Consider the following 27,099-nt stretch of genomic DNA (forward strand, 5'->3'; position numbering starts at 1 on the left):
ATCTGGACTGGATTCACTGTGGATTTAAAAAGTATCCAGGCCACTAAAATACCACCTGTTTGCAAACGGTAAATATATATATATATTTGAATGCTTAGTAAAATAGTCCAAATTTAAGGGTTGAAATCAATTTTGAACCAAACTAGGAAAGGCAGAGTTCAACAGTGTGTAGGCCACAGCTTGATCTGTGTTGTGGAGATATGCTAGAAACAACAGGACAGAAGCCATCAGAACCAAAACTACTTGGAGTTTTACACAGCAGTTAAACTAAAGCAAAATGGGAAAAATTAACTCGAGTCAAGTAAAAACTATCTGAGCAGAAATCTACGCATTGTAACCTCTCCTGTAACCAAAAACCCTACTTTTTTTTTCCTCAATAGCAAAGACAGAGGATGAGATTGATAATAAAAGACCAGAATATTGGTCCTTGAGGAGGACTGGCTACTGCTTTACTCTGTAGGCACCTAATTAGGTTGATGGTTCCCCATTAATCCAAACAAGGAACCAAATCTAAGCAGGTCTTAGGGTGACTGTGGCTTGGTGAGTAGAGGCTGTCTGACAACCACAAGGATGTGAGTTTGATTCTAGATTGCCCTGACCAATTGCTGAAGTGTCCTTTGGCAAGACATTGAATTCCAAATTTCCTATCAATATAGTGTATTGGTGTAGAGTTAAGGCCAATATTATTCATACCCCTGGCAGATTAAGAAGCATTTTCATTCAACCAAGTTTGTTTCCAATATAAAAGGAAACGGGCATCTCAAAACATAACACAATGTAAAAGGAGCATCAATATTGTATTTTCAATTTATACCCTTTCCAATAAACTGAAAAATATCTTTGTTGTCACAAAACTCAAACCCTTGTTATAGTTGCTGACCAGCTTTCTGTGTGTTTCCACTGATTTTTTGAGGATTTATCTTAGGGTGATGGCAAGGAGGCCGTCCAACCTCAAAGACTTGGAGGTCATCACCAAATCTTTAGATCCCTCTGGAGATTCTAGTCAGGACTTTGGCTCAGCTGCTCCAAAAGGTTAATATGTGATGTGCACCTTTTTCTTCTGGCAAGTCTTAAAATAAATGCTGTAGGAGTGCAGTTTATAAACTATTTACTTTGAGGCAAATCAAACATGTTCCTTGATTTTTTTCTTGCGTTGGTTTTTGCATCGCTGGTTGCAAAAACAAATGTAGAAAGAAGAAAAACACGTCTCTATAGACTCGCAGAAGAGTGCACCAACATCAAGCCCAGACTCTGCTCCTAGATGATACTAATGTACAGTAAGTTGAACCAGGCGCAGTTTTAAATGGGAGTCATTTAAATATCATACAAAGACAAAATATCTTGGTGACGTCTCTGTAACATACTGTTGGAAAAGTAATCACACAGGTCCTGTCGGCTCTCAGCCAAACTTGTGACTATAAAATGCTGCAGGCGTAATTTGCCGAGCTTTTCCTCCTTTGCGTTCACTGTTCCACCAGAAAATATCATAGAACACCTGTGCTAAAGATTACCGTCTGATTGAGACTGAATGAATTTGTCTCGACTTTAACGTTTTCAAGAATGAATTCATAGTGAAGTAGTAAAACATTATTTTACACATTTTTCCTGAGGTCAAAGTCATTTTCACCTGTTTCTAAGAATAAATAAAGTTCACGATGAGCTTCTGTCAGATATTTGTATGATGGCCAGGCGTTAATTGAAGAACCTTCAAAAACCTGACTGGATGGTAGAATACAATAATTATATTATTGTACATACTATTATACAGACCTGGAAAACACTTAAATCAAAAGACACTTTCTCAGACCAGAACCCTGGTCCAAAAAAAGCAAAAAGTTTTTTCAGTTATGAAGGTCCTAAATTTAGACTGATTAGGCAAAATGTCTTTCATCAATCTAATCATGTAATTTACATCATAAAGCCCTTTCTTAACATAACTGTCAACTCCCCACCCTCCCCCTGCCAGATCTAAAACCAGAAACAGATGTTCATCTAAAAATATTGCAGGTGTTCACACATTCATCTCAGTAAATTAAGAATATCATAAGAAGCATCATTTATTTCAGTGATTCAATTCAAAAGGGGAACTCATTATACACAGCGATATGCCAGCATAAATTTCTATTAATTTTGATGCTTATGGTTTACACCTAATAAAATCCCCAAAATTAATTTCCTTAAAAAATCAGAATATTAAGTACAAGTGCTAAAAAGAAAAGGATTGTTACACAAAAACATTATGATCAACGTGATAGTAAGTTAAGTAGCTAGCAGTTCAGAGTGCTTTATCCAAGCATAAGGGAAAGTTAGGAGGAAGGAAAAATGCTGTATCCAAGCATATTCGTTGACAGTTGAGTGGAAGCGTGTGGCAGGAAAAGATGTACAAGCAACAGGGACATGAACTATAATTGTCATATTTCTTGTTTTAAGCCACTTATGGACCAGAGCCAGAAACCTCTTAACTGGATTGAGAAGAAACAAGACTGGACTGTCGCTTAGTGGTCCAGAGTCATCCTTTCAGATGAAAACTGCATTTGATTTGGAATTCAAGGTCCAGCCAAGGAGCCCTGGCCAAGTACTGAGCACTTGTATTGTGTAGCACAGGAACGCTCTTAGTTTGACTTATGTGTGTTAACAGTCCTGATGTGATCTTATTTAATTAGCTTTAGAAGCTGGGTTTGGAGTTCTCAGCTGTAAGCCAGAATAATCTAACTTAAAAATAAATACCTGAAATGTGTCACTCTTTAATGAATGAATGGGAGTTTCTCTTAATAAATATATTTACTGAAATTAACTACATTTGCAGAAAAAACCTTCTGGCAACTTGGGAGCAAAAACACGACACTAGGAAAAAAATAAACCTTCACTTTATAAATGAATTTATTTAGTAATACAGTGGTATACTTAGAAATGTGTTGCAAAGAAAAAAAAAAACTGAACAGAAATAAAATCTAAATAAATAAAAAGAATGTTGGCCACACGGGAAAATAAACTAGTGTTGGTTTGAAGCTGTGTTATCATATCAAAAGAAAAAAAAAAAAATAGTACTGATGTGCCATAGTAAATCATCTATTAGTACAAAAATACATTTCAGGGCACACAATACCGCATCCAGTATCACAAATAAAGGAAGGGACCACTCTTCAAAGCAGCCCCCCTTAAGTACATCTTTTTAAAATCAGTTAAACCAAGCACTTCTCTAGTTTGTAAATAAGAATAAAAAGTTTTCTGACAGTTAAAAATGCCTTAAGTAGTGTATCTGTCTGTGTGTATATGTTGGTAGAAAAGTCGGACTTATTACTGCTTATGTCAGTTCCAAGGCTCAGGGGTATAACCAGAATACAAACATAACCAATGTAACCACTTCCTCTTTTTTAAACAAACCATTTTCTCTTTTATACAAAATAACAAAGATGTACAAAAGGTCATTTACAGAGAACCAAGGCCATATGCTAGCAGTATGTACAGCCACGTTTTAAACATCTTCTAGCTTTGTGTATTTCCTCAGACTTCATATGCATAGCAGTAAAAGAAAGCATACTGTTTAAACATCAGCCCCAATTAATCGGTGTGTGCTAAATCCAAGTTCACTGTTGATGAGAAATGCAGAAACACGTTTCGTTTTAGTTCCTCCTGCTCTAACTCAAGGATCCCATGTTTGAAGGTTTTCACTGAAAAGTTAATATGCAGATAAGGCATCACTGCTTGCAGTGTACGATGGGGTTTTTCATGTGTTGAACTTAGTAGTAGCAGGCTTCTGGACCTGAGTCGTAGCACATGCATAGATCTCTAGACAGCAGGAGTTTGTAAAATCAAGTCAGTATATTTAACTACGTTAAAACGTTTTCTTCTTTTTTTTCTAGAAAAACAGCAGTTTAATCAGAGAGAGCTCTGTCCGTCCGTCCGATCAAACGGGCGGACGGACGTCCGTTGCTAATACTTAATACTTTCATCCTTCATTACTTTCTAAGCTTCACCACACCTACGTCTTCCTTCGTGAATCAGAAGTCCTCGAAGGTCCTTCATGAGTGAAACGCTGAGCTCACAAACAAATTTTGCCGTTTGTGGTTTTTTTTTTTCTTTACAGTACACAAAGATCTTGCTGCCATATTAAATAAGGTTTTAAAATTCTCCTTTTTTTTTTTTTCCTTCGCACCACTGTAACATTTTAGAAAAATGAGCTAAAAATGTCAAAATGAGATTATCCAGTCCTGTAGCACTGGTCATGCATTCCAACTTCAGTTCCTTAGATTAAATAACTTGTTTTATTTTTTTGCAAGCCTTGAAAACACTGAAAACAAAACTAAAGAAAAGAATGAGAAATGAAGAAAGGTCCAGCCTCGTTGGATGCTGGACTCCTCCGACTCTCTTCACCTGGGTGTGAGAAAGTCTCTCTCTACTTTTTAAAGTTTTGGGCACAGTAAACAACATGAGAGGAGCAAGTTCATAGTTTGTTGAGCTGTGTGCACCCCGCCGCAGTGCAGGGCCCCAACCGTTTATCACATTCATTAACAGGCCAGCTGTCGCCCTCTTCAGAAGTGGTCAATGAGCACGGACACACAGTTTGCACCCACCAGGTAGTTTGGATCTCCAGGGAGAGATTTGTTCTGCCAGGTTTTAGGATCACCTGCACGGAAAGAAGGGCTGGTGTCAGAGATGCAGAAGAACATGACCAACTCATGAAGAGGCGATGGTGAATACTTGTCTAGGACTTCAGAGTTGAGAAGTTCAAAAAAAGTGAGTGTTGAGAACCTTAAGATCAATGAACATAAATATGAAAATTAACAGTAAACCAGAACATCAGATTTTCACATTAGTCCAAAAAGTCAATGAAAGATGAAAGTTAGGGATTGGATAATTTACAGATCACAGGCTTATTAAAATCTAAGCATTCAATCACCTGAAGAACATTTGTCTAGGGTTAAAGGACTAATGTCCCAGCAGGATCAAGAGAAACTCATCCATGCGTTTATCTTTAGTTGAATTGATTACTGCAGCAGTGTCTAAATAATCAATCAGACAGCTGCAGCTGATCCAGAACGCTGCTGCCCAGATCCTCACGAAAATTAAGAAAGTAGAGCACATCATCCCAGTCTAAAGTCCCCACATTGGCTCCCTGTATATCAGAGAATACACTGTAAAATACTTGTTGTATCAACCTTCCAGACCACTGAGGTTTTTCTGGTTCCAGTCTACTCTGCATCCCCAGAATTAGAACCAAACATGGAGAAGCACTATTCAGTTCTAATGATCCTCTAATCTGGATCAAACTTCTAGAAAAACTGCAAAAATGCTGAAGCCCAGAGTTTTTTTTAAATCAAAGTTAAATAGCATTTGTTTAGCGTTGCTTTTCTCTATTCTGTGAAACATCATTAGTCTCAGTCTGTAGTCCACCTTTCCTTTATTCTGCCACTGCACTACTTTATGTGTTTTCATTTTTTATATGTTCATCATGAAAGGCACCTTGAATTGTCTTGTTGCTAAAATGTACCATATAGATAAACTTGCCTTGACTAAAATCTGATATTTTTAGCGATTTAAGGAGCATATTATAGAGAAGATGTCAGGAGACTTAAACAAATGCTTCGCTTTAGACTGAACATACAACCAACTCCCGAGACAGAGAGAAATCCACCAGCTTCCTCAGAATGGTCATTGATCAAAGATGGCTCCAAGAACAAGGCTCTTTATTGTCAAAGGTCACAATGGAAACCTCTGTATGACCAAGTCAGTTAGGCTGATGTTGCTGCTCAGGGCTCCAGGGCTGCATCAGAACGCTGAAAAACATGAGTGTTCTCTTGCAGGGCACGCTTACACTGAATGACATCGTTCTGATTAAAGAGAGAAGGGTTTTGATTCGATAGGGATGAAACCTGCATCTCATTGATGAAACATGGAGGGAAAAGTATTGGAATCTGGATTTAAAAAGTATTTGAACAAACTCAGCAGAAATGAGTGGGTCTGTTCACAGATGGACATTGTGTCCTTAATGAGCATTTGTGTTTATGTTAATGTGATCAAACCTGTGTACTAATGTGTACAAGTATATATCTGATATCAACAAACGAAAAGAAGGAAAGTAGGAGTACATGGAAGCTCTGATTCCCCCACAGCACAGAGGCATTTTCTACAATGACCAGATGCATGATGAAAACAATTCATTTGGGGAATAAGGAAAGCTAAGGTGGAAAGATTGTTTTCCTGTGAACTCCCTGTTTGACGAAAGCCAGCCCACAGACCCCAAAAGGACAGAGAGAGAGGACAGCGTACCCGACGAGGAGTCGGAGGATTTTAGAGCAAAAGACCAACCATCAGGGGTCATAGACGCACAGTGAGGTAAGCGCAGCTCCACCGGCTTCAGGAACTTGAGTCCGTGAGGGCCACACATCACCAGCGGACTTAGCAGCGTTTCTCCTGCACAGAAATACCACAGAATTTAAATTCCACCAATTAAGCGCAGAGAAATTTAGCAGTGAAAAAGGATCATCCTTTAACTAATCAAACACACAGAGGAGTCTGGGAAACACAACTCACTATTACCTTGACCTAACATGTTGCCAAATGAACACATGCCAACGGTGAGGCAGTTTTCTGGAAGTTTTAAATACTACACCTTTTATTTTCTTCCCCAAACAAAAATCTTTTACAAACCAAACAATCATCTAATCAAAGTAGAAACCGGACATTTAAAAAAAGCTTCCCTAATTACTATCAGAAACACACAAGCACTTTGTCTTCCAAGGGTTTTCTTGGAAGCTGTAAGTCATTCTTTGACATAATTAGGATAGGGAGGCTCTCCGTACGGCAACGGGGGACTGACCTTTCTCCTTGTCGAGGGGGGGCAGGATGCTGTTGTCGCGGCACACCTTGAAGTAAATCTCCTGCTCCACGCTCTCTGGGATTGCACCCTGGGGAATGATGATGCTGACGCCGGTCTCGATGGAGCTCAGGACCCCTCCATTACTGTTGAAGATCCCCCGGGCAGTGGCTACCACGGTGTGTCCTTCATCCTCGTCATCATCATCCAACGCGCTGGGGCTGAGGGGCAGAGGCAGACAAGTCAGCATCATCAGTCAAACAGAGGAAGGCAGAGCGTAAGGTACAGCAGAGGACGTGAGGGCGAACCTCAAGGGAAGAAGAGTCTCACTTTCTGCCTCGCAGCAGCTCAGTAATTACCCTCTGAGAGATCGCTGCTGTCTTACCTTACAGGGATGGCCTTGGGAATGGCGTTGATGTTATTGTGCTGGTACTTGGGCCTGTTGTCCATGGTGCGCGAGAATGTGTCCAGGCCGCTGTCGTGATCGAGGGGCTGCGGTGACAGCTGAGGTTTCACAGAGGTGCTGCTCACCACTCCGGGCTTACTGAGGAGGGGGTCGGTCTTCACCTGCGTATCGTTAGGGAGCAGATTGTGGTTGAACTTTGGGCTGTCAAACTTGCGCTCGAAGGGCCGGGCTGCGCTGGTGTAAGGCTTGGGAACGTAGCGGTTGTAGCTGGTTGAAGGCAGAGCACCCGGTGTTTTCGAGGATGATGTATCAGTGCCGTTAACAGGGACTTTGTCGGGGAGGCCTCTGGGCGGCAGGTAACCACCTGGCGTGGGTTCGTCCCTGCTGGTTGGTCTGAGAGCTGGCAGATCCGGTTTAGGATTGGGGGAGCTCAGTGGTTCAGGTATGGAGTTGGCTGGAGATGAATAAAAGAGACAAAGTCCAGACTAAAAATCTTTACATACTCTGACTTAAAATTTAAAACATGATCCTGTTCATTTTAAACCAAAGAGAACATAATTGGTTTGTTTTACATTTAAAGTACTGCAAAGATTTGAAGACAAATAATCTGTTCAACAGCAGCTGAGTTTCTTCACATTTGATCACATTGCAACAACAAATTCAAGTGGATTTTATTGGGATTTTGTGTGACTGACCAACAAAAAGCGTCAGGAAAAGGATAAATGGGTCTAATAGTCTAATAATACAAACCTAAAAAGTTTGACCTGCACTTGTTTATAGCCCCCCTCTGTCTTTTCCTGCAACTGTAAGTCTTCAAAAATCTAAACATGATTTCTTGTTTGGCCCATTTCCTTTACGAAATAGCTCAGACTTATTCAGATTGAATAGAGAGCATCTGTGAATATACAGTACAGACCAAAAGTTTGGACACACCTTCTCATTCAAAGAGTTGTCTTTATTTTCATGACTATGAATATTGTAGCTTCACACTGAAGGCATCAAAACTATGAATTAACACATGTGGAATTATTTACTGAACAAAAAAGTGTGAAACAACTGAAAATATGTCTTATATTCTAGGTTCTTCAAAGTAGCCACCTTTTGCTTTGATTGCTACTCCACACACTCTTGGTATTCTGTTGATGAGCTTCAAGAGGTCGTCACCTGAAATGGTTTTCACTTCACAGGTGTGCCCTGTCAGGTTTAATAAGTGGGATTTCAAGCCTTATAAATGGGGTTGGGACCATCAGTTGTGTTGTGCAGGAGGTGGATACAGTATACAGCTGATAGTCCTACTGAATAGACTGTTAGAATTTGTATTATGGCAAGAAAAAAGCAGCTAAGTAAAGAAAAATTAGTGGCCATCATTACTTTAAGAAATGAAGGTCAGTCAGTCCGAACAATTGGGAAAACTTTGAAAGTGTCCCCAAGTGCAGTCGCAAAAACTATCAAGCGTTACAAAGAAACTGGCTCACATGAGAACCGCCCCAGGAAAGGAAGACCAAGAGTCACCTCTGCTGCGGACGTTAAGTTAATCCGAGTCACCAGCCTCAGAAATCGCAAGTTAACAGCAGCTCAGATTAGAGAACAGATCAATGCCACACAGAGTTCTAGCAGCAGACACATCTCTAGAACAACTGTTAAGAGGAGACTCTGTGAATCAGGCCTTCATGGTAAAATTGCTGCTAGGAAACCACTGCTGAGGACAGGCAACAAGCAGAAGAGACTTGTTTGGGCTAAAGAATACAAGGAATGGACATTAGACCAGTGGAAATCTGTGCTTTGGTCTGATGAGTCCAAGTTTGAGATCTTTGGTTCCAACCACCGTGTCTTTGTGCGGCGCAGAAGAGGTGAACGGATGGACTCTACATGCCTGGTTCCCACCGTGAAGCATGGAGGAGGAGGTGTGATGGTGTGGGGGAGCTTTGCTGGTGACACTGTTGGGGATTTATTCAAAATTGAAGGCATACTGAACCAGCATGGCTACCACAGCATCTTGCAGCGGCATGCTATTCCATCCGGTTTGTGTTTAGTTGGACCATCATTTATTTTTCAACAGGACAATGACCCCAAACACACCTCCAGGCTGTGTAAGGGCTATTTGACCAAGAAGGAGAGTGATGGGGTGCTGCACCAGATGACCTGGCCTCCACAGTCACCGGACCTGAACCCAATCGAGATGGTTTGGGGTGAGCTGGACCGCAGAGTGAAGGCAAAAGGGCCAACAAGTGCTAAGCATCTCTGGGAACTCCTTCAAGACTGTTGGAAAACCATTTCAGGTGTCTACCTCTTGAAGCTCATCAACAGAATACCAAGAGTGTGCGGAGCAGTAATCAAAGCAAAAGGTGGCTACTTTGAAGAACCTAGAATATAAGACATACTTTCAGCTGTTTCACACTTTTTTGTTCAGTATATAATTCAACATGTGTTAATTCATAGTTTTGATGCCTTCAGTGTGAAGCTACAATATTCATTGTCATGAAAATAAAGAAAACTCCAAACTTGTGTCCAAACCTTTGGTCTGTACTGTCTATCGGCATTAGTGTCGGTATCGGCTGATGTTAGTCATTTTTTGACATATTGGTCCAATCCATAAAACTAGGCCGATATTACCAACAGATGTTTATTTCCATCTTGTTGCCGTTTGTGTTTCAGAAGATGGAGGCGAGGGGGGTGACTATGTGGTGTTTGTTTGGGTAGGTGACAGGGACAGCGATGACCCGCAGGATTGTGGGGTGTTTAACTGAAGCAGGGAAGCAACGTCTGCAGTATGGTCATTTTTTTCATGGTGTGTAAAGGGTGGGGAGATATATACAACATATATAATATCGATAAATATCAATTATTGGGAATAAAAGCAATATTAAAATTGGTGCATCTCAACTTAACACAGATTGAACCGCATTAAGATAAGTTCTGAGCATAATTATCACACAGTGAGATAAGAACAGAGCAGTTTACTAAACCGCTCCGCATGAAAACATTGTCAGCAGAAGCCAAACAGAGGTTTAGGACTGTAGCTTTATGTGTCAAATCAGATACATCTTCAAAGACAAAATGAGAAAGCTATGCACACCCATTAGCAGAACATTACAGTAGCCGTATTAGCCTAGTTAACGCCATGTTGGAGCAGCATGTTGAGACTGACCACCAGAAACTTGATAAAAAATATGCAGTCATATGAAACGGTTAGGTGGCTCCATGAAAGCCGTTGTTTACTAACACAGTTGGTCATATGGGTATTCAACATAAATTCAAACAACACTGGAAATTCAAATGAGGTGAATAAATAACAGACACAGAAGAAAATAACCGATATCTGCTGAGGAATTAATGAGGAAATCCCCGACCTTGTTCCCACGTAAAATGTTTAAAATCAGACTCAGAGCATCGCATCAGCTGCACATGATGAGAACATCGTTGCTCAGTGTTTTCAAGATTTGCCCTGTTTAAACCTCAGACGGTTCGCTGAGTATGAACACCATGGTCAGAACCAAAGAGCTGTCAGAGAGAACATGGGAGCAGCTAATAAGTCTGGTAAAAGATTTGAAAGTCCATCATTCCGACTTTCTGTAAAATAATGTAGAAATGGAGGACATTCGAACATCTGCCAACATGCCCAGGTCTCACTGACCAAGCAAGTTGTAAGATGCTAAAAACAAGTTTCCAAAAACCCTAAAATGTTATCACAAGACCTACAGCAGACTCTTGCTACAGCTGATGTGAAAGTGCATGACAGTACAGCAAGATGTTTAACGTTCATGTGAGGTCTGCAATGAGGAGACCTTTGCTCTCTAAAAAACTCAGAAGACCAGACTAAACTCGACACAGAGAACGTGGACAAAGAGCAGGACTCCAGGAATAATAGCCTTCTTCGGACAGATGAGTCTACGATTTAATTTGGACACCAAAACAGTGGACATGTTAGGGAGAAAACAAATACAGCAATCCAGGAAAAGAACCTCATAGACACTGTGAAGTGTGTAGGTGGGAGTGTCATGGTTTGGGGATTATTTGCTGCATAAGGGCCTGGCCAGCTCATCATCGTAGAATCTACTAAAGGTTACACGAATAAAACAAAGATAATGTTTTGTTTACCTGCAGCTTTTTTTCCACCCAGAGATAAATAAACAAAAGAGATTAGAATACAACATGGGGGCATTTCCTTTGAAAGAACTGTTTAAAGGGATGTTTAATTTTTCACAGCTGTCTGCTGCCATAGAGGGAAACAGGCTATAGACCCTGCAGTCTCCTGAAGGTCATCAGTGAGGTTGGACATGATCACAATAGTAAAGCAGAGCATGTAATTCTGACGAATTATTATTTTACTTTCACCTAATCAGAAACAGATTTCAATCATATAAATTAACCTTGGACTGGGAGTCGATGTGGCCAAAAGCCAAATCTTAAATAACTGATCAGAATCAGGGACAAGAAAGCACTGATTGGGATGTTCTTTGTATAAAGTACTTAAAAACCTGTTTACAGGTAGGATGTTATGTTAAGAATTATTTGTTGATGGGAAAACTTCAAAAAATATTTTAGAAGCATAACAATAATGCTAAAGATCTGACAGCTTCAAGAAGCATCAGCCACCGACTGAGATATCATTTTAGTGTTGCGTGAGGAGTGTATTAGACGAGAATAAAATAATTATTGAGTTCAGTAGGACTATTTCTAGAACTTACCGTCACCGGGGCTGAGTTTGGGCAAGGTGTTGGGTGGGATGGCGGGTGCTGGGGGTCCGTACTGAGTGGAGGGGCTGATTTGGGGCAAAGGTTCATATCGTTTGTCCACAGGGCTCACCTTCTCCACAGACTCGACCCTTTAACAAAGAACATAGCTAATAAAACAACTGCATTTCAACACCGGAGGAGACTGCAGAGCTTAGAAATACTGTTCCAGAACTGACAGTACTGCTGGCACAGGCTGTGCTGTTATACCTGTTGTAAGGGTAGGACAGCTGGGCGGTTTTGGGCAGATCGTGAAATCGGTTGATACCAGGACTGGGTTGGCCTATTGCCTTGCTGTCAAAGCTGCGCCGATCAAAGTAGGACAACTGCTTCCTGTAGTACTCTTCATCATCCTCTAGGTCATAGTGGTTAGAGCGCACGACATCATCCAGAGGCTTCGAATGAGGCTTTTGTGGCTCAGGAGCCCTGAAGACAAAATGGAAAGATACAACTCTAAAAGCAAGCAGCCGTCGGCTGAACAAGTTATCAAGCATCACATACACTCAGTGTTCTTGGTCCTCAAAAGATGTTAAGAACCACATTTAAAGCTCAGATGCAAAGTATCTCAATCATCTAAAAGGCAGAAATGTTCACCACTAGATGGTGCACAAGCAACAACAGCTCTCCTAAAATCCGGAGTGTTTTCCTTTTATTCTGAGGCGAGGACTACATACCTATAGGTAGACCTCTCCTGCTCCAGGTTGGTGAGCGAATTGGCTTTCAGGACTGGGGCAGGAGCATTCACAGGTTTAGGAACATCTGCAGGCTGGAGAACAAACAGCAAGGCCTGCTTTAGTGATTCCTTCCCCTGATGAACAAGTTTTCCTTCATACAAATGGTAAACATATACACATACGTACAAAAACATGCTTTATAAACCCTTATTGATCCAATTCAAATGTTCAAAAATTTTCTGTGTACAAACAACTCCAGTGATCTTTGGACCAAGGTTAGTCTTTTGTCATCTGTATCCTCCAAAAGCAATTATATAAACAGCAAAGTGTATTCAAAGATCAATAACAGGACCCAGAACAGCTGAAAAACATCCGAACAGAGGAGCATTTCCATAAAGGGTTTATTGTCCCAATCCCTGGTGCTAAACTCTTCTTCAATAAAGCACGGTGTTCATGTTGTAAAACTATGTTGCCATTTAAAACATTTGGATGTAAAATCTATTATAATGGCTGTTGTTATTTAAACAGCCTTTATGTTTTTAATCAGATGAATACTCTGCCTAGATATGCTTAGCAAGTTTCATTTTGTGACGTGTATTTTACTTGGTAAGGTCACTTTTATGGACTAATAGCCACAGATTTCTATGTAATAATAACTATATGAGGCAATCTGGACAGAAGTTTAAGTGTTTGCATGAATATCAATTAGACGTTTAAGCCAGGAGTTGTTTCAAGACGGCATAAATGTATTTCTAATCTAATTTATGCAGAAGGAAGATTTTATCAGCGTCGTTGGTGGCAGGTAAGATATTCAAGGCTGATAAACGCTCAACAGAACCAAAGGTAAAAATATGAAGAAACAAACAAAGAGTCCTAACAATCCCCTTAAAACTCTTCACCATCTTCACGACAGCAGTGGCATTTTTGTTGCGACTGCTACCAAAAACACAAAAGAAGGAGAAATATTGGCTTTTATTGTGTTTAACAATTAATTCCGAGACGTCTGTATTTACTTGTCTTTGATCATCTTGCTTTATAACCCTATTTTAACTGGAATCGTATAAGGATTACATGTTAACGGATACCCTTTTCACATTTTGTCAAATTGGTATGGCAAACTTTAATATATTTTATTCACCTGATACAATAAACAAAGGAACAACTATGAAGTGAAACGTAAAAGGTACATTTCAAGTTAAAAGTGTGGCATGAATCTGTATTCTGTATTACCCTGATCACCCTGGATTAAATCTGTGCAACCAATTGCTTTCAGCGGTCAAAATAAAAACAGAAGGATTTCATAGTTTGTTATTCATCTACCTTTATTCAGTTTAAGAAAGTTTTTGGGCAGACATTACTGAATTCTATTAGAAGACTCAATTTAGGTTAAAATGCGAAGTGTTTTCCATATATTTACAGATATTTGGCACATGCAGCCATTCACTGATATTTTGAATCTCCATGTTTTGTACATAAGCAATGTGAGACGCACTCTGCTTGTTTGAACAACCATTTTTGTAGAAGGTAAAATAGGGAAAATAGCCTGGAGAGATAAATATTTTGCACAAGCAGTTTTCTGTACCTATCAGGAGCTGAAAAATACTGGGACCAAATACCTGCGCAGGAACCCTGTGCTTATTGTAACAGTGTCTGATTGAGATATTCAAACTGGTAAAATCCCCCTGAAACAAGACGATCTTAGTTCAGTTTTATCACTAAATTCACACCTGTATTTCAACTAGTCTCTCTTCTTAAGTCGTTTTTAAAACATACCTCCCAATAATTAAAATCATAGACAATATCTTGAAGAGAATTAGGATTATTTGTTGCCTCAACCAGTAAACTTGTTGCAGCTGAAAATACCCCAGTGAAGTGTCGCCTGTATGAGGAACGTACCCTGGCCACTGAAGACTCTCCCTCTTTCGCTCTGTCCATTGAAACAGAGCGTTTATTCTCAAACATCTTGACTCTGTTGAGTACCGACTGTGGCTTCATGGCCGGATCTTCATCCAGGTCTTCCCGTGGTGGAGGAGGAAGGAGCTTGGAGGTGGGAGTGACTGCTGGCTCTCCTGGTGACGGCAGGGTGTCTGGTTTCGGAGGGGGGGTGGCGGGTTCGGAGTTCATGAAAGGCTCGTGTATCCCTGGCTTATAACCCCGGTTTTGAAGCCCAGACATGTAGGCGGGCCTCAGACCGGAGTCACCGTAATAGTGCTTTGGAGGCTCTGGTGAGCGAGGGGAATTAATAGGAAAGCTGCGGGATTCTACCTCATAAGGAGAACGGGCATCGTAGCTTGTTGGGGGTGGGGGCTCATCGTACCGAATGGGCCCAGGTTTACTGTGCCGTGGTCTGCTGTCATAGCCCACCGCCGGGGCCTCATCGTAGCGTGGCTGAGGGGGGCTGTACTCCCTCCCTGGTCCATCCTCGTAGGGGGAGCGAGGACTGTAGCCCATGGGTTGCTGGTGGCCCGGCTGGTACCCGGCGGGCTGGGAGGACGAGGTCTGCTGGTCATATGGGGGCCACTGTTCGTTGTAATGAGGCACACGGTTGTCGTAGTGCAGGTGGGAGTCAGAGTTGTGAGGCTTTGGTTCTGAGTAGCCGCCTCCATCGTATCCATAAGGCGGGTGGTCGTATTCACGGTATGGCTGTTTGTCCTGAAACGGCGGCTGGTGACTGTAGCTCAAAGATTGCTTCAGACCGTGGTTGATTCGCACTGGGTCCTCCACACTGTACAGATCTTTCTTGTACATCTGTGAAGAAATGGCAATAATTAAAATTATTTGTCCAAAGCTGCCCAGCTGAAGAACAGGAAGCAGCTAGGTTAAAGTTGTTTCCTCTCAAAACACCAGAAGAAATGCTTACTAAGAAGAAACAGTGCCATGCAAAAGTATTCACACACTGGAGCTTTTTCATATTTTGTCACGTTACAGCCGCAGCCTTCAGAGTATTTTATTGCAACTTTGTATAATTGATTAACACAAAGAAAGCGAGCTGTGGAAGTGGAAAAGTGGGAGAAATCGCTTACAAAAACAAATCTGAAAAGTGTGACATGGACATTGTCCTCATGGTGAAACATGGCAGTGGAAGCGTATCATTTTCCTTCCACTTCACAATAAAGCACTCATTTGTATTGGTGTATCACATATAATCCCAATAAAATGCATTCAGGTTTGTGGCTGTACCATAAAATGTGAAAAGGTTCAAGGTGTATGAGCATTTTTGCAAGGAACCATAAACTGAAGGCTCAAAAATCTAAACATACATGATACTGACCGAAGGGTTCCAGATAAATCCTAAACCAACTGATCAAATTACACAAGCATATCCTTGTTCTTTCTTCAAAAGCAGTTCTGAATGCCTGTTTGACAAGTTGCCATTTAGGAAAAAGGAGACTTAATTTGAACACAACTGAATTTTACTAATTGAACACGTTTTACTGAGAACCTCTTAACAATTTGGACATTTCAAAAAGGCCTCATGTCAAACATATTATGTGTAGCCTGTAGACAGTCAAGTTACAGCACCTCTTATGGAAGAAGGCTGATCTGTTGGCATCTCAGCAGGGAGTACGTGCTGATGAGTTTATTTTTCCATAGAAAGACTTGTTTAGATTGAGTTTTTACTATAACCAAGAGTACTGTCTGCAGGTTAGCTTTCATCATGCAACAAACATTCAGTTTGCACCTGATGCGACGTCAAACGACTGGCACTACAACAGACAACACATCTACCCACTACGATGCCACTGTCAGTGCTGCTGCTGTCTATCTACAGTAGAGAGTCAAAGCTGAAAGAACACCCAAAACAAAAACCCATCAGGAGCCATGCAAAGGAAGTAAGAGGCAACAGTTAGGGCTGGTTGTGGATGTCTTCACCCTGATCAGAGACTCAGATGCAACCAGTCTTTCTGGTCTCCCAGCCCACTGTGGTGCATGTGGACAGGTGTGTCGCACATTCCCTCTGGGAACCAGAGGCACACAGTGGGCTCAGTGTGTCACACAGTGTGGCCATGACATGCACAGAGCGAGTGGGAAGCATGTGTGAGAAGACAGGCAGTTAAAAAACAGCAGGCTGGGGCCCAGGCCCGGTCCGAGTGGTTGGTGAAACAGCGGATACCTTTGGTTCTGGACCAGGGGGTCCAGACGAGTGGGGTTCGTGTGGTGGTGGAGGTGGTGGTGGGGGCTGAATGAGCTCAGGGGCAGAGCTGGGGCTGTTAAGTGAGTCAGCCTGAGGAGCTGCAGCTGCAGCAGGCGGCTCCTCTAGTTGTACAGGCTGCTCAGCAGCTGGGGAGGCTACCACCGGCGGAGGCAACGAGGGCAGGGACATGGCAGCCTCACCTTGCTGTGAAGTATTGTTAAGAGACATTCATCACACAGCCCGCCAAGGGCACACAAAAAAAACATCTCACCTCAATACTATGATCTGATTACATTTTGTTTTACACCAGCCAGGAAATACAGAAATGTGCTTAGAATAGATGGCATGCCCCTTACACAACTTAAAACATGTTCATTACTGAGGAAATTAAATAGAGATGCACCGGGATGTCATCTGATGTTCAGAAAAACTCAGAATTCAGATCTTTCTCGGATCAGTGAACGCACCATACATAAAAGTGATGACAACAACATTCTTCACTGTGGATACTGTTACCCAGAGAAGGAAACTCAACGTTAGCTAGATCCAGGATAAGCAAGGTGTTTAAATGACTTCAGATGAAGCACAGATATAAGAAGCTACTTAAAAGGAAACTATTTTCTACAACATGACAAGACATGTCTGCTGTTCATTCAGGCTGCGAGAGAGCGAGTGAGAGCAAGACTTCAGCAGATAACAAGATGGTTAAATGGAGAACAGCACAGTGCAGCAAACTTTACGAATTCATTTCTACTTTAAGTGTGAAGACCACACCAATGACTTTCTTTAAAAAAAAACAACAACAAAAAAACCTCAGAAACCTTTTTAATGTTATTGGAGACTTCAGAAGACTCGGATGTAAAAGCACTCACCATTTTAACTCTTCTCAAAGCATCCACAGGCAGCCCAGTCCTTGAAACAGTCCCACTCAGCTACAGTCAGAGCCAGAGCTGTTTACCTCTCCATGTCAAGACTGCAAAACAAACTGATTCCGCCCCGGGGTACAGTAAGGGCTTACTGATTTACTTCTGGCAGATTCTTGTGTGGACCATAGGTTATAAACTAAAGCTAAAACTACATTTTTCATATTTTAGGTGTTTTTGACAGTGACATTCTTCCTTTGTCCTTCAACACCCCTTAGAGTTACATGAACACGGCTAATTATGCAAGTGATAGAAAATGTAATTTATCAACTTCTAGTGACTAGTAGAACAGCCGACAGCTACTCTCCTAACTGAGGAGTTGGAAACACTGGTACAGCAAACTTCCTCTGATTCTTCCTTTTGAGTTTCAACCTCTGTCAAGGAACCGGACTGATAAATGCTGACAGGCTTATGGAGTGTCAGAGTTAAGTGTTTGCATTATGGGTGTCCAAAGTATGTCCCATAAGTAATTTGAAGCCCTTGGGTCGATTTTGTGCAGAATTTGGCACACGAGGAACCAAGCACAGGAAGTGGATGCAGATGAACCCTTTTTTAAAATGTTCATTGACAAATTATAATCTCCTTAGTATCTGGCACCTGTCTTTTATTAACCAAACATTATGCTTTCACATTTTTTATAATAAACAGAACCACAAACATTCAGCAACTTTCACTCACAAGTAGACTCTATCAAACAGCTAAATACAGCGAGTATTTTCTAAGGAAGAGAGAGACCCATGTCCCGTTCTTGTTACTCAGAATCAACTAAAACACTTTCTAGAGCAAGAAAACAATTAACTCCACAAATTTAGGACATTGTATCCCTTTTATAAATAAGACAAATATTTGAGACCCAAACAAACAAAAAAAAAAACAGCAATAAAAGTTTTATATTTATTTATTTTCTGTTTCATGAGTACTTTTAACTTGAAGTTTTTAAACTGTTTGGTAAAAACTCTGGATATTGTTGAGCTACCAGGCAATACGACTAAGACTACAGTTTTAGCCACGCTAATACAAGATGCTAAAGACATTTAAAATGTCAACTCTAATCATTTTACCATAGTTATACTAAAACACAGCGAATGCTTTCATTTACACACAGGCCTCCACTTTAAATGTAAATAATGAATGACTGCTTACAGCAGAGAGTCGAGGAAAATATGTTTTGGACTTATCCTTTTATATCTTCTGCTATTGAAATGGTTTAAGAGACATCAAAATCCTCCAAAATCAGTATCGGCGGGTCAAAGGACAAAAAACGCAGATCGGAAATTACCCAGAAATTTCAGATCGGTGCATCTCTACTAAATATTAGCAAAGATCCAGACAAAACACAGAACACAAAAAGGAGCTCATGCTCTGCTCTGTAGTAATGTATTTAGCCATTTATTCAGCCAGTACTGCACAACAACCTTACCTGCTGTGGTGCGGCCATTTTGAATCCAGCGGGGTCCATTCGGCTGGCTGAGTCAGGCTGCACAGGGTGCTGGTATCCAGGGTACCCGGGGGTGTCCTGTATCACAGGGGGGTCCTCTCTTACAGGCTCTGAGGAGCGGGTGATGGCAGGCTCCGTGGGCAGACCCACTTCATCGTTTAACGTCTCGTCTAACTCCTGGTCCGTGTACGCGCCTCCCTCTGTATCTGTGTCCTCATAGTCAGAGGTGTGGCGGCTGTCTGTGCTATACATGGAGTATTCACTACCTGGCGCCGATAGATAAGACAGACGGTCATCGTGGATATCCAAGTCATCCTCTGTAGTGCCATCCGCCTGAGCAGAGCAGAGAAACTGTCACCAACCATGTCGCTCCGTCACAGCATAAAGGACAGAACTACTGCAGGACAGCTTGTCTCACCTTGCCCTCCGACACCCACACCAACTGATTTTGCTGCTGCTGGATTGTTTCTTTCAGAGCGCCGTACCAGCCATCATTCATATTGTTCAAGTTGATGGTCGCTAAAAGGAAATAGTTTGCATAATAATGACTTCCCAAGGAATAAGAAGACATAAAAGAGGTAATTTAGGTTGTAAAGTCACTGTTTTCCAACACACTGGGCCTACTTACTGGTGAACAGGTGGTGATTATTCTTCCTCAGTTTAATGGCTCGCTCATAAAGCTTCCTGGCGCTCTTCCTGGACTCTGGACAAAGTCTCGTCCTCATGTTCTTCACTCCCTGTTTGTTATCGGGATTCAGGAAGACCACAATCGGGTACCACTGAGCATAGTTCAGCCTGTCCACGGCGTTCGGGGTGATGTCCAGCACAGCGTGTTTGTCCTTTGTTGGATAAAAAAAAGAGAGGAGGATTTATTAAGACAGTATCTTTGAGTCAAATATTAAAAACAATTGCACGCATGCTCACTCTGTCTATGATCTGTTTAATGGTGTGAAGACGAATGATTCCTGAACTTCGTTGGTCTGTTCCTGCATCTCTGGGTTCGCTCTCTGAAAAGGAAAATGCGAAGAAATTTATGAAAAACAAAAACTGATGACAAACATTTAAAAAAAGATGTTGGGCTAGAATATCAAACATACTTGCGAGTTCAAAGAGATCTGGCTCCTCTCTGGATAGCTTTTCTCGAGCCACATCAGCAATAGGTCCAAATATCACGACCGGTCTTAGGAAACCAGCTGCACAAATATCAAAAACATTAACAACAAAAATCTGACCAGATCCGAAAAGATCCACTGTCAGTGACATCAACCTGATACGTTCAAAATAGATGGATGAATGAAGTTAAAAATGGACAGACTGATTGATAAATGGAAGAACAGATAGACAAGAGGATGGTCGGATGGATGGATGATTAAATTCCAAGCTTTTCCAGACAGAGAAGTAACCCGCAGACATCTCACCTTCTCTCAGTACGACTCTCTCGTAAGCAGGGAACTTTGTTTGGACTGGCTGGGAAGACAGGTCCTCTCTGCTTTTCCTCAGGTTCCTCTTTGAACTGCGAAGGCCTCTGAACCTCCAGAAGTCCGCCCTGTCACCTCCTGCCGTTTTGGGAAGTGTGTACTGAACACTGGAGAGCTGCTCCGCTCTGTTGTCAGAAAGACAAAGACGGCTTCCAATGTAATACAGACCCCTGTAACAACCCAAACACCATGGAGTGAGGTAGGATGCTTTCACCTGTTTTTGTTGGGGATGATGCCCCTCTCCACCTCCTGATGGTTCTTGCCAATGCGAATAGCCAGCCAAGAACCTAGCTTTCCATTGTAAAGAGTGTCCACCACACGGAAAACCTCACCCTTGTTAAAGCTTAGCCCATATGGGGATTCCTTCTCATACTCAAAATGTGTCCGAATGTAGAAAGAGTCTCCGACGTCCGACTCCACAATCCGCCGATAAACTGTAGAACACAGAGCAGCGAGTCAGTCTCACCAGACCAATCTGATCAGAAGAACATCTTATTTTTTATTCCTTCTCTCCATTTACCGTCTTTTTTCTTCTGAGCCAGAATTGTGACCTCTTCGCCCTTAGGAAGATCCAGAAGAAATAGCACCGCCTCCTCTCGGATTATGTTTGCAAAATCAACATTATTTACCTGGAAATTAAGAAAACATTATCCCATGAGTCTTTTGCAGATATTGATACATTTTCAGGGTAGAATTATAGGTTCACTGAGTGCAGAACAAAGGCCTAAACTCAGAAGATGCAAGTAGTTCTCACTGTCCTAAGAATCTCCTGGATAAGCACAGGTTTTATCGTAGTTAAATAACTTTAGGTCATTACTTGATACAGTTGGAGAGAAGAAGAAAAGGTGCAAACAGTAAGCTATATGAGTGTGGGGGGAGTGAGACAAACACAGCAAGAGGAAACTGTGTTTTTGTGTTTGCTCCCGCGGGGTTCCTGCTAGGAGACTAGCTTGATGATGAAATAATTTTTTTACCAGCCGTAATGTAAACTAAAACAGGGAATGCTTGAGGATGTATTCCCTATAAAGCATGGCTGTTTACGCACACAATGCCAACAACTAAAGTAACGAGAGTTTTTTCTGCACCTAATCTAGAAAAACTTTGATTATTTTACATTTTTCAGTTTCTTTTAATGCCAACTCGGGTTAGAAATGAGGGATTTCACCCTGAGAATTTGGTCGCCCTCCTCCAGGCCCTCCTTAGCAGCTGGGCTATCCTCCAGCACTCCGGCGACAAAGATGCCCACGTCGTTCCCTCCAGCCAGACGCAGACCCACACTCTCCCCCTTCTTGAATTTCACCAGCTTCATGCTCGGCCTGAGGATTAATGCGGCAGTTAAACTGATTTCACTTAAAATATCACGCTTTGACATTTCCTTTACCGCATAAACGCTAAAATGGCAAAGATTTTTAAATCATGTTCTAAGAAGCAAGAAGGCATTTCAGTTTCTTCTGCTTCAACCAGTAGGCACAGACACACACACACACACACACAATGAGAAATGTGCATCTTGACATTAAAGCTATGACCAAACCAGCATGTATGACTAAAAACACACAGTGCCAGACAATTTAACATGGGAATTAATTATTATTAAAATAAATGCAAGGTTTTCAAAGAAACAGTTAAACCATTATTTATTTATGATGTAATGGTCCAACAAACAACTTCAACTATCGGTAAAAACAAGGGTGCACAAGTGTAACTTATACATACAGACTTACATTTATACATTCAACCCATTAATGTTTATTTAAATGTCTTTCAGCAAGTTGCAGGGAAACCAAACTCGTAGAAGCCATCAGCAAACGTCTGGCAGGATTCTGACGGAATATTTGGCCACCCTTACCAGCACTAAGCTAGCTTTTAGGCATCGTTCATTCATTTTTCAACAGCGTTGATTTCAGACGTTTAATGATAGCCTGAAATTGGTGATGATGTTCAAGAACCACCAAGTTTTACAGTCAGCGGAGTCAAAGATTGAGCCATTTGGCTCCAATGATGACAGGAATGTTTGGAGGAGTTAAGGGGAGGCTTTCGAAACCAAAGAACACTTTACCAAATGTCAAGCATGGTGATGGTGGCATCATGTCGAGGGGCTAGTTCACTGCTACTGGTTTATATGCATAAAATGGATGAATATTAAAGAAAGACTACCTCAACTTAACAGTTAGATGGTTGAAACTTGGACACAGTTAAGATGTTCCAGTAGGACAATGATCCCAAACATGCATCCAAACTGGGTTTGGAATGGATGAAGCAGGCTCACATTAAGCTTCTGGAGTGGCCCGACTTAAAAGCCTGCCTGAAGCTTGTTGATGGCAATAAAAAGGGTTTGAGCATGTTTGTATGATTTTGGATTGGAGAAAACTTGAAGTAAATTCTAACTTGTGTAGACAGTTATTTTTATTACTAACAATTAAAGCTGTTTGTTGTATGATCATCACATCCCAAAAATACATGGTTAAAGGGCGTCTTTAGAAAAACACCAGATTTATATGACATTCATGTTGAGTAGCTTTAAGCTTCTCACCAGCAATGTTCATTACAAACATAAGATAAAGGCAGAATACTTAAATGCAATGAAATATCCATTATTTTTTACATTACCGTAGAATACTGTCATCGTGGGCAGCGCTTGGCACAGGAGCATCAGAGGGACTGACGGGCAAGTCTACATCTGGCTGTCCAGGCTGAGCATATACAGGCTTGGGCTCTGAATATGAAAGAAAAAAAAACAGAAAAACACAAATTTATGTTATTTCCCACAGCGCAGGAAAACACACACAGCACAAGAATCCACAAACTACATAACTAACAAAAAAATGCATATGTATCACTGGGAATAAATACACTGTTGGACAAAAAACCCCAACTGTTCAAAGTATCACTCAGGCGTGCATGAACAAACACACAAAGCACACAGTGTCCTTAGCTGGGAGGTCAAAGCGAAAGACAGCAGAGCGCTGCAGGCTGGCGAGGAACGTCAGACTCGATCAACTCATATGGTTTATTTTCACTGAGCTTCAGGCAAACTCAACCGGACTCAGCAGGCGTCTGGATCTAACTTTTTGTGGTGATTGTGCTTTTGTAAAAGGGCAAAAAAATAACTGGTTTAAACCAGAAATAAAATTCACTGTGACATGCTCTGTTATGTCCAGCTCCTAATTTACAGAAGGGTATGGATCAGAGACAGAAACGTGACCGATTTACACTTCCTCATGTCACTCATTGCCCGTCATAATCTCTGACCTGGGAGGGGTGGGAGCTGTTTCTCCTCTCTTCCAATGGCCGAATCCTTCGGTTTAGGAAGAGGAATGTCCTCCATTAGCTTTGCTGGTGTTGAAGCAGACTTCGACATCCGTTCATCATCACGACTTCTGTGACTGCAGATGATAAAAATAATTTTGTTTTAAACTATTCATCTCTGGAAGAGGGGAAGACACTGAATAATGGATTCTGGAGTGCAAAGGTTTGCAGCCTGTGAAATTCTCTCGTGGGTAAACACATGTGAGCTGAGAACAGGTGAAGGAGCGGCTAGAGTAGGAGGCAGCATCTTGCTCATGAAGCTCATTGCTTTGCCTGTCCACTCTTTTAGAGCTCTATTTTTAGCGCAGGTGTCGAAGGGGATTCTGTCCTCAAGTGTGTCTTTAAAAAGCTTTCTTGGTCATCGCTGCTGGTTTTAAAACATTTTGTGGATTTTCAATCCTTTGATACTAATTCACACTGAAAATTTATCTCATATTATATTATCATTTTCAACAGTACACAGCAGAGTGTTGACTCATTGTCTTTATTCTTATGATTATCAGGGGTCCTTTAGTCAGGCTCTGCCACCACTTTGATATTAGGGGCAAATGTCATAGATCAAATAATCAATATTAAGCCAACAGGAAGCAGTCCCAAAAAAAGCTTTTGTTATTCTAAATAGTATAATAAATGTGATTTATTCTATACCTTCTTCTGCAGTGATAAACAATGAGAAACGTCACATCAGAACTGATCAAATATTTGAAGGTTTTCACAGAAACTAAAGTTTCAATACAAAATATCAGCCGATGGTCAAGAGTGATTTCTATAGATCCAAGATATTTAAAAGAGACAAACAGATATTCTACGCATTCACAATGATTTTGTCTTAGAAAGGAAGCTTCACCAAATAACTTCAAAAACATTCATCTTCATGCTGAAGGTAGACTTGTTCCCTTACATAAGTGCAGAGGCCTGCGGAAGCAGTTAGACCCCTTAAACCGTTTCACAGTTTGACATGTTATTAATGAGATTTTATGTGATCACCACAAAGGAGAACATAATGGTGAAGTCAAAGAAAAATAACACATGAATTTTTTATTTTTTTTTGTTTTAGGTTTTACAAATTATAATCTGAAGTGTGGCGTGCAGGTGTATTCAGTCTCCCTGACTCAATACTGTCTAAAACCACATTTCATTCCAACTAGAGGCTTTTGGGGGGGCCCATTTTGTTTTTGTAAAATTTCAAAATCAATACCATTTTCATCACAGCTGCAACGTTTTTTGAAGCCACGAGTGTTTTCAGTTGCAATTTGATGTTAATAGCAATAAATGTTACTGATGAGGGACCTTCTCTCACATGTTTACTGTCACCCTACATGGCTTGTGGCAATCGATAGGCATAAATCTGTCGAACGATTCTCCCACCTGAGCTGTGGATCTTTGCAGCTGCTCCAGAGCTACCACAAGCCTCTTTACTGTTTCTTTGATTAATGTTTCTTCTTGGCCTGTGAGTTTAGTTGGATGGTGATGTCAAGGTTTCCTTCGCAATTATACACTTCATTGTGATCATCTTAACTTTTTGTTACTGCTTTGGGTTACTAGCACACAAACAAATTTCTTCAAATATGAAAATAATAAACTTCCGGTTTAAAGTTATTAATGCAAGTGACATTTTCTGAACTAAATTAAGATTACATGAAAGGTTTTTTTTATTTTAAAGAAAGTTGGGAGCTAAAAAAAGCTTTTCAAGTTGACTTATTTATGTTTCAGCTTTAACAAATACATATTAATCTTCTGTTGAAAACTATTTAAAACAACTGGTAATCCAGAATAATACGTCCCACTGGTTTAACTCACAACACCTTTACATATACAACTCAAATATGGTGGGATCAATTTTTACCTGCCATTGCTGATTTGTTGAGGTGAATGTCTAGAGTGGTCTGAGGGTTCGGACCGCCTGTCCGGGGAGCGGGAGCGGCTGCTACGATGTCTGTCATGCGATCGATTAGAATGGTCGGATGCCAGAGAATGGACATCTGAAATGTCTGGTCAATCAGAAGTCATACGTTCAGCGGGCAGAGAGAGAAGCACACACCAGCGGGTGTGACTGAATCTACGATCAGTTCAGCTGAATACAACATTTAACCCCACACTCACCGTCTCTGTCAGAGGCGTTGGCTGATGGAATGCTGTCATCGAGGTCAGGGATGTTCAGTAGGGTCGCCCGATCATCTCTCTGAACCACCATTTTTAGTTTGCCCTTTGACCTTTCTATCAGTTTCTTAGCGTCTATCAGGGAGAGGTTCTCTGTCACTGTGCCATTAATCTGAGACAATCCAAAGAAGAAGATGTCAGCCTTTCTTAAAATAGTCAACGTAAAAAGAAAGTACACCCCTTAAAATTGTAAAATGTTATGTATTTTGTTTGTCTTTTTTTTTATAAGAGTAAATAGTTTTTCACAAACGTTTGGAATTTGGATACATTTTTGTTCATAAATGATGCCATAACTTTTTTATTGTATTGCGGGACTTTGACTTGAGCGGAAATACTGATATAGGTGATAGCTTAACTAAAACTGAAGGAAATACATTCAACAAACAAAAATTACATCAATATTTACATACACTTGTTAATGTTTGCTTTTTGTGAAAGTCATAAATATTTTCATATTTCCTGTGCTACAGCCCATCATGAAATAATTGAAATAGCCACTATGGCTTGTGAAATATAACCCAACATCGGATTTGATAACCTGCACACCAGTTTAACTGCTGAACAATTAGCTTGTCTATAACAGTGTTAGCCCCACCCAATTCTTCTCGTCAGTGACTTTGGACCACCTGGACCTTGCCGAGATGCACAAGCAGCCTGCAGCTGTACTATTTTTAGATCAATTGTCACACTCAGAGATGTAACATTTCCAGTACAGCCCTCTAGGGGGCGGTAGTTGCACAGGTTTATACACTGTTTATTCTGAGAAGAAGAAGGAAGGAACTGAAAAGTGATTTCTCACCAGGATATCAACAGTTTTTGTAAATTCGTTGTCATTAAACTTTAAAATTATAATACAAAATTCTAAAATAAATAAAAATGTTTTTTTTTTTTTTTTTTACATAGGATTAATACATTTAAATGAATGATTTTCGCAGTTAGTTGTCTATTTAATCAATGATTTTAACCAAGTACATCAATACAGTTAAATTTATTTATTCATCATTTTGTTGGGACCCACAGCCATGG

At 40.9% G+C, this 27,099-nt stretch overlaps 1 protein-coding gene across 1 annotated transcript in view; it reads right to left on the minus strand.

Annotated features, from left to right (window-relative positions):
- Positions 1 to 2,862: 2,862 nt before the first annotated feature.
- The window catches only part of tjp1b (tight junction protein 1b), a 58,386-nt gene continuing 34,149 nt past the window's right edge, over positions 2,863 to 27,099 (minus strand). Inside the window, exons 7-28 of the mRNA XM_047388746.1 lie at positions 26,017 to 26,185; positions 25,760 to 25,904; positions 23,857 to 23,990; positions 23,215 to 23,320; positions 21,770 to 21,920; positions 21,125 to 21,233; positions 20,819 to 21,038; positions 20,545 to 20,729; positions 20,224 to 20,319; positions 20,051 to 20,133; positions 19,755 to 19,965; positions 19,545 to 19,645; positions 19,109 to 19,459; positions 16,745 to 16,969; positions 14,527 to 15,378; positions 12,631 to 12,722; positions 12,167 to 12,382; positions 11,912 to 12,048; positions 7,203 to 7,677; positions 6,821 to 7,038; positions 6,271 to 6,414; positions 2,863 to 4,627 (exon numbers count right to left, since the gene is read on the minus strand). Coding sequence (XP_047244702.1) covers positions 4,533 to 4,627; positions 6,271 to 6,414; positions 6,821 to 7,038; positions 7,203 to 7,677; positions 11,912 to 12,048; positions 12,167 to 12,382; positions 12,631 to 12,722; positions 14,527 to 15,378; positions 16,745 to 16,969; positions 19,109 to 19,459; positions 19,545 to 19,645; positions 19,755 to 19,965; positions 20,051 to 20,133; positions 20,224 to 20,319; positions 20,545 to 20,729; positions 20,819 to 21,038; positions 21,125 to 21,233; positions 21,770 to 21,920; positions 23,215 to 23,320; positions 23,857 to 23,990; positions 25,760 to 25,904; positions 26,017 to 26,185 — 4,515 coding nt within the window. The 3' untranslated portion in view covers positions 2,863 to 4,532. The remainder of the gene's footprint in view (positions 4,628 to 6,270; positions 6,415 to 6,820; positions 7,039 to 7,202; positions 7,678 to 11,911; positions 12,049 to 12,166; positions 12,383 to 12,630; positions 12,723 to 14,526; positions 15,379 to 16,744; positions 16,970 to 19,108; positions 19,460 to 19,544; positions 19,646 to 19,754; positions 19,966 to 20,050; positions 20,134 to 20,223; positions 20,320 to 20,544; positions 20,730 to 20,818; positions 21,039 to 21,124; positions 21,234 to 21,769; positions 21,921 to 23,214; positions 23,321 to 23,856; positions 23,991 to 25,759; positions 25,905 to 26,016; positions 26,186 to 27,099) is intronic.

Source organism: Girardinichthys multiradiatus, chromosome 2, assembly GCF_021462225.1.
Source record: "Girardinichthys multiradiatus isolate DD_20200921_A chromosome 2, DD_fGirMul_XY1, whole genome shotgun sequence".
In the NCBI taxonomy this organism is placed as follows: Eukaryota; Metazoa; Chordata; class Actinopteri; order Cyprinodontiformes; family Goodeidae; genus Girardinichthys; species Girardinichthys multiradiatus.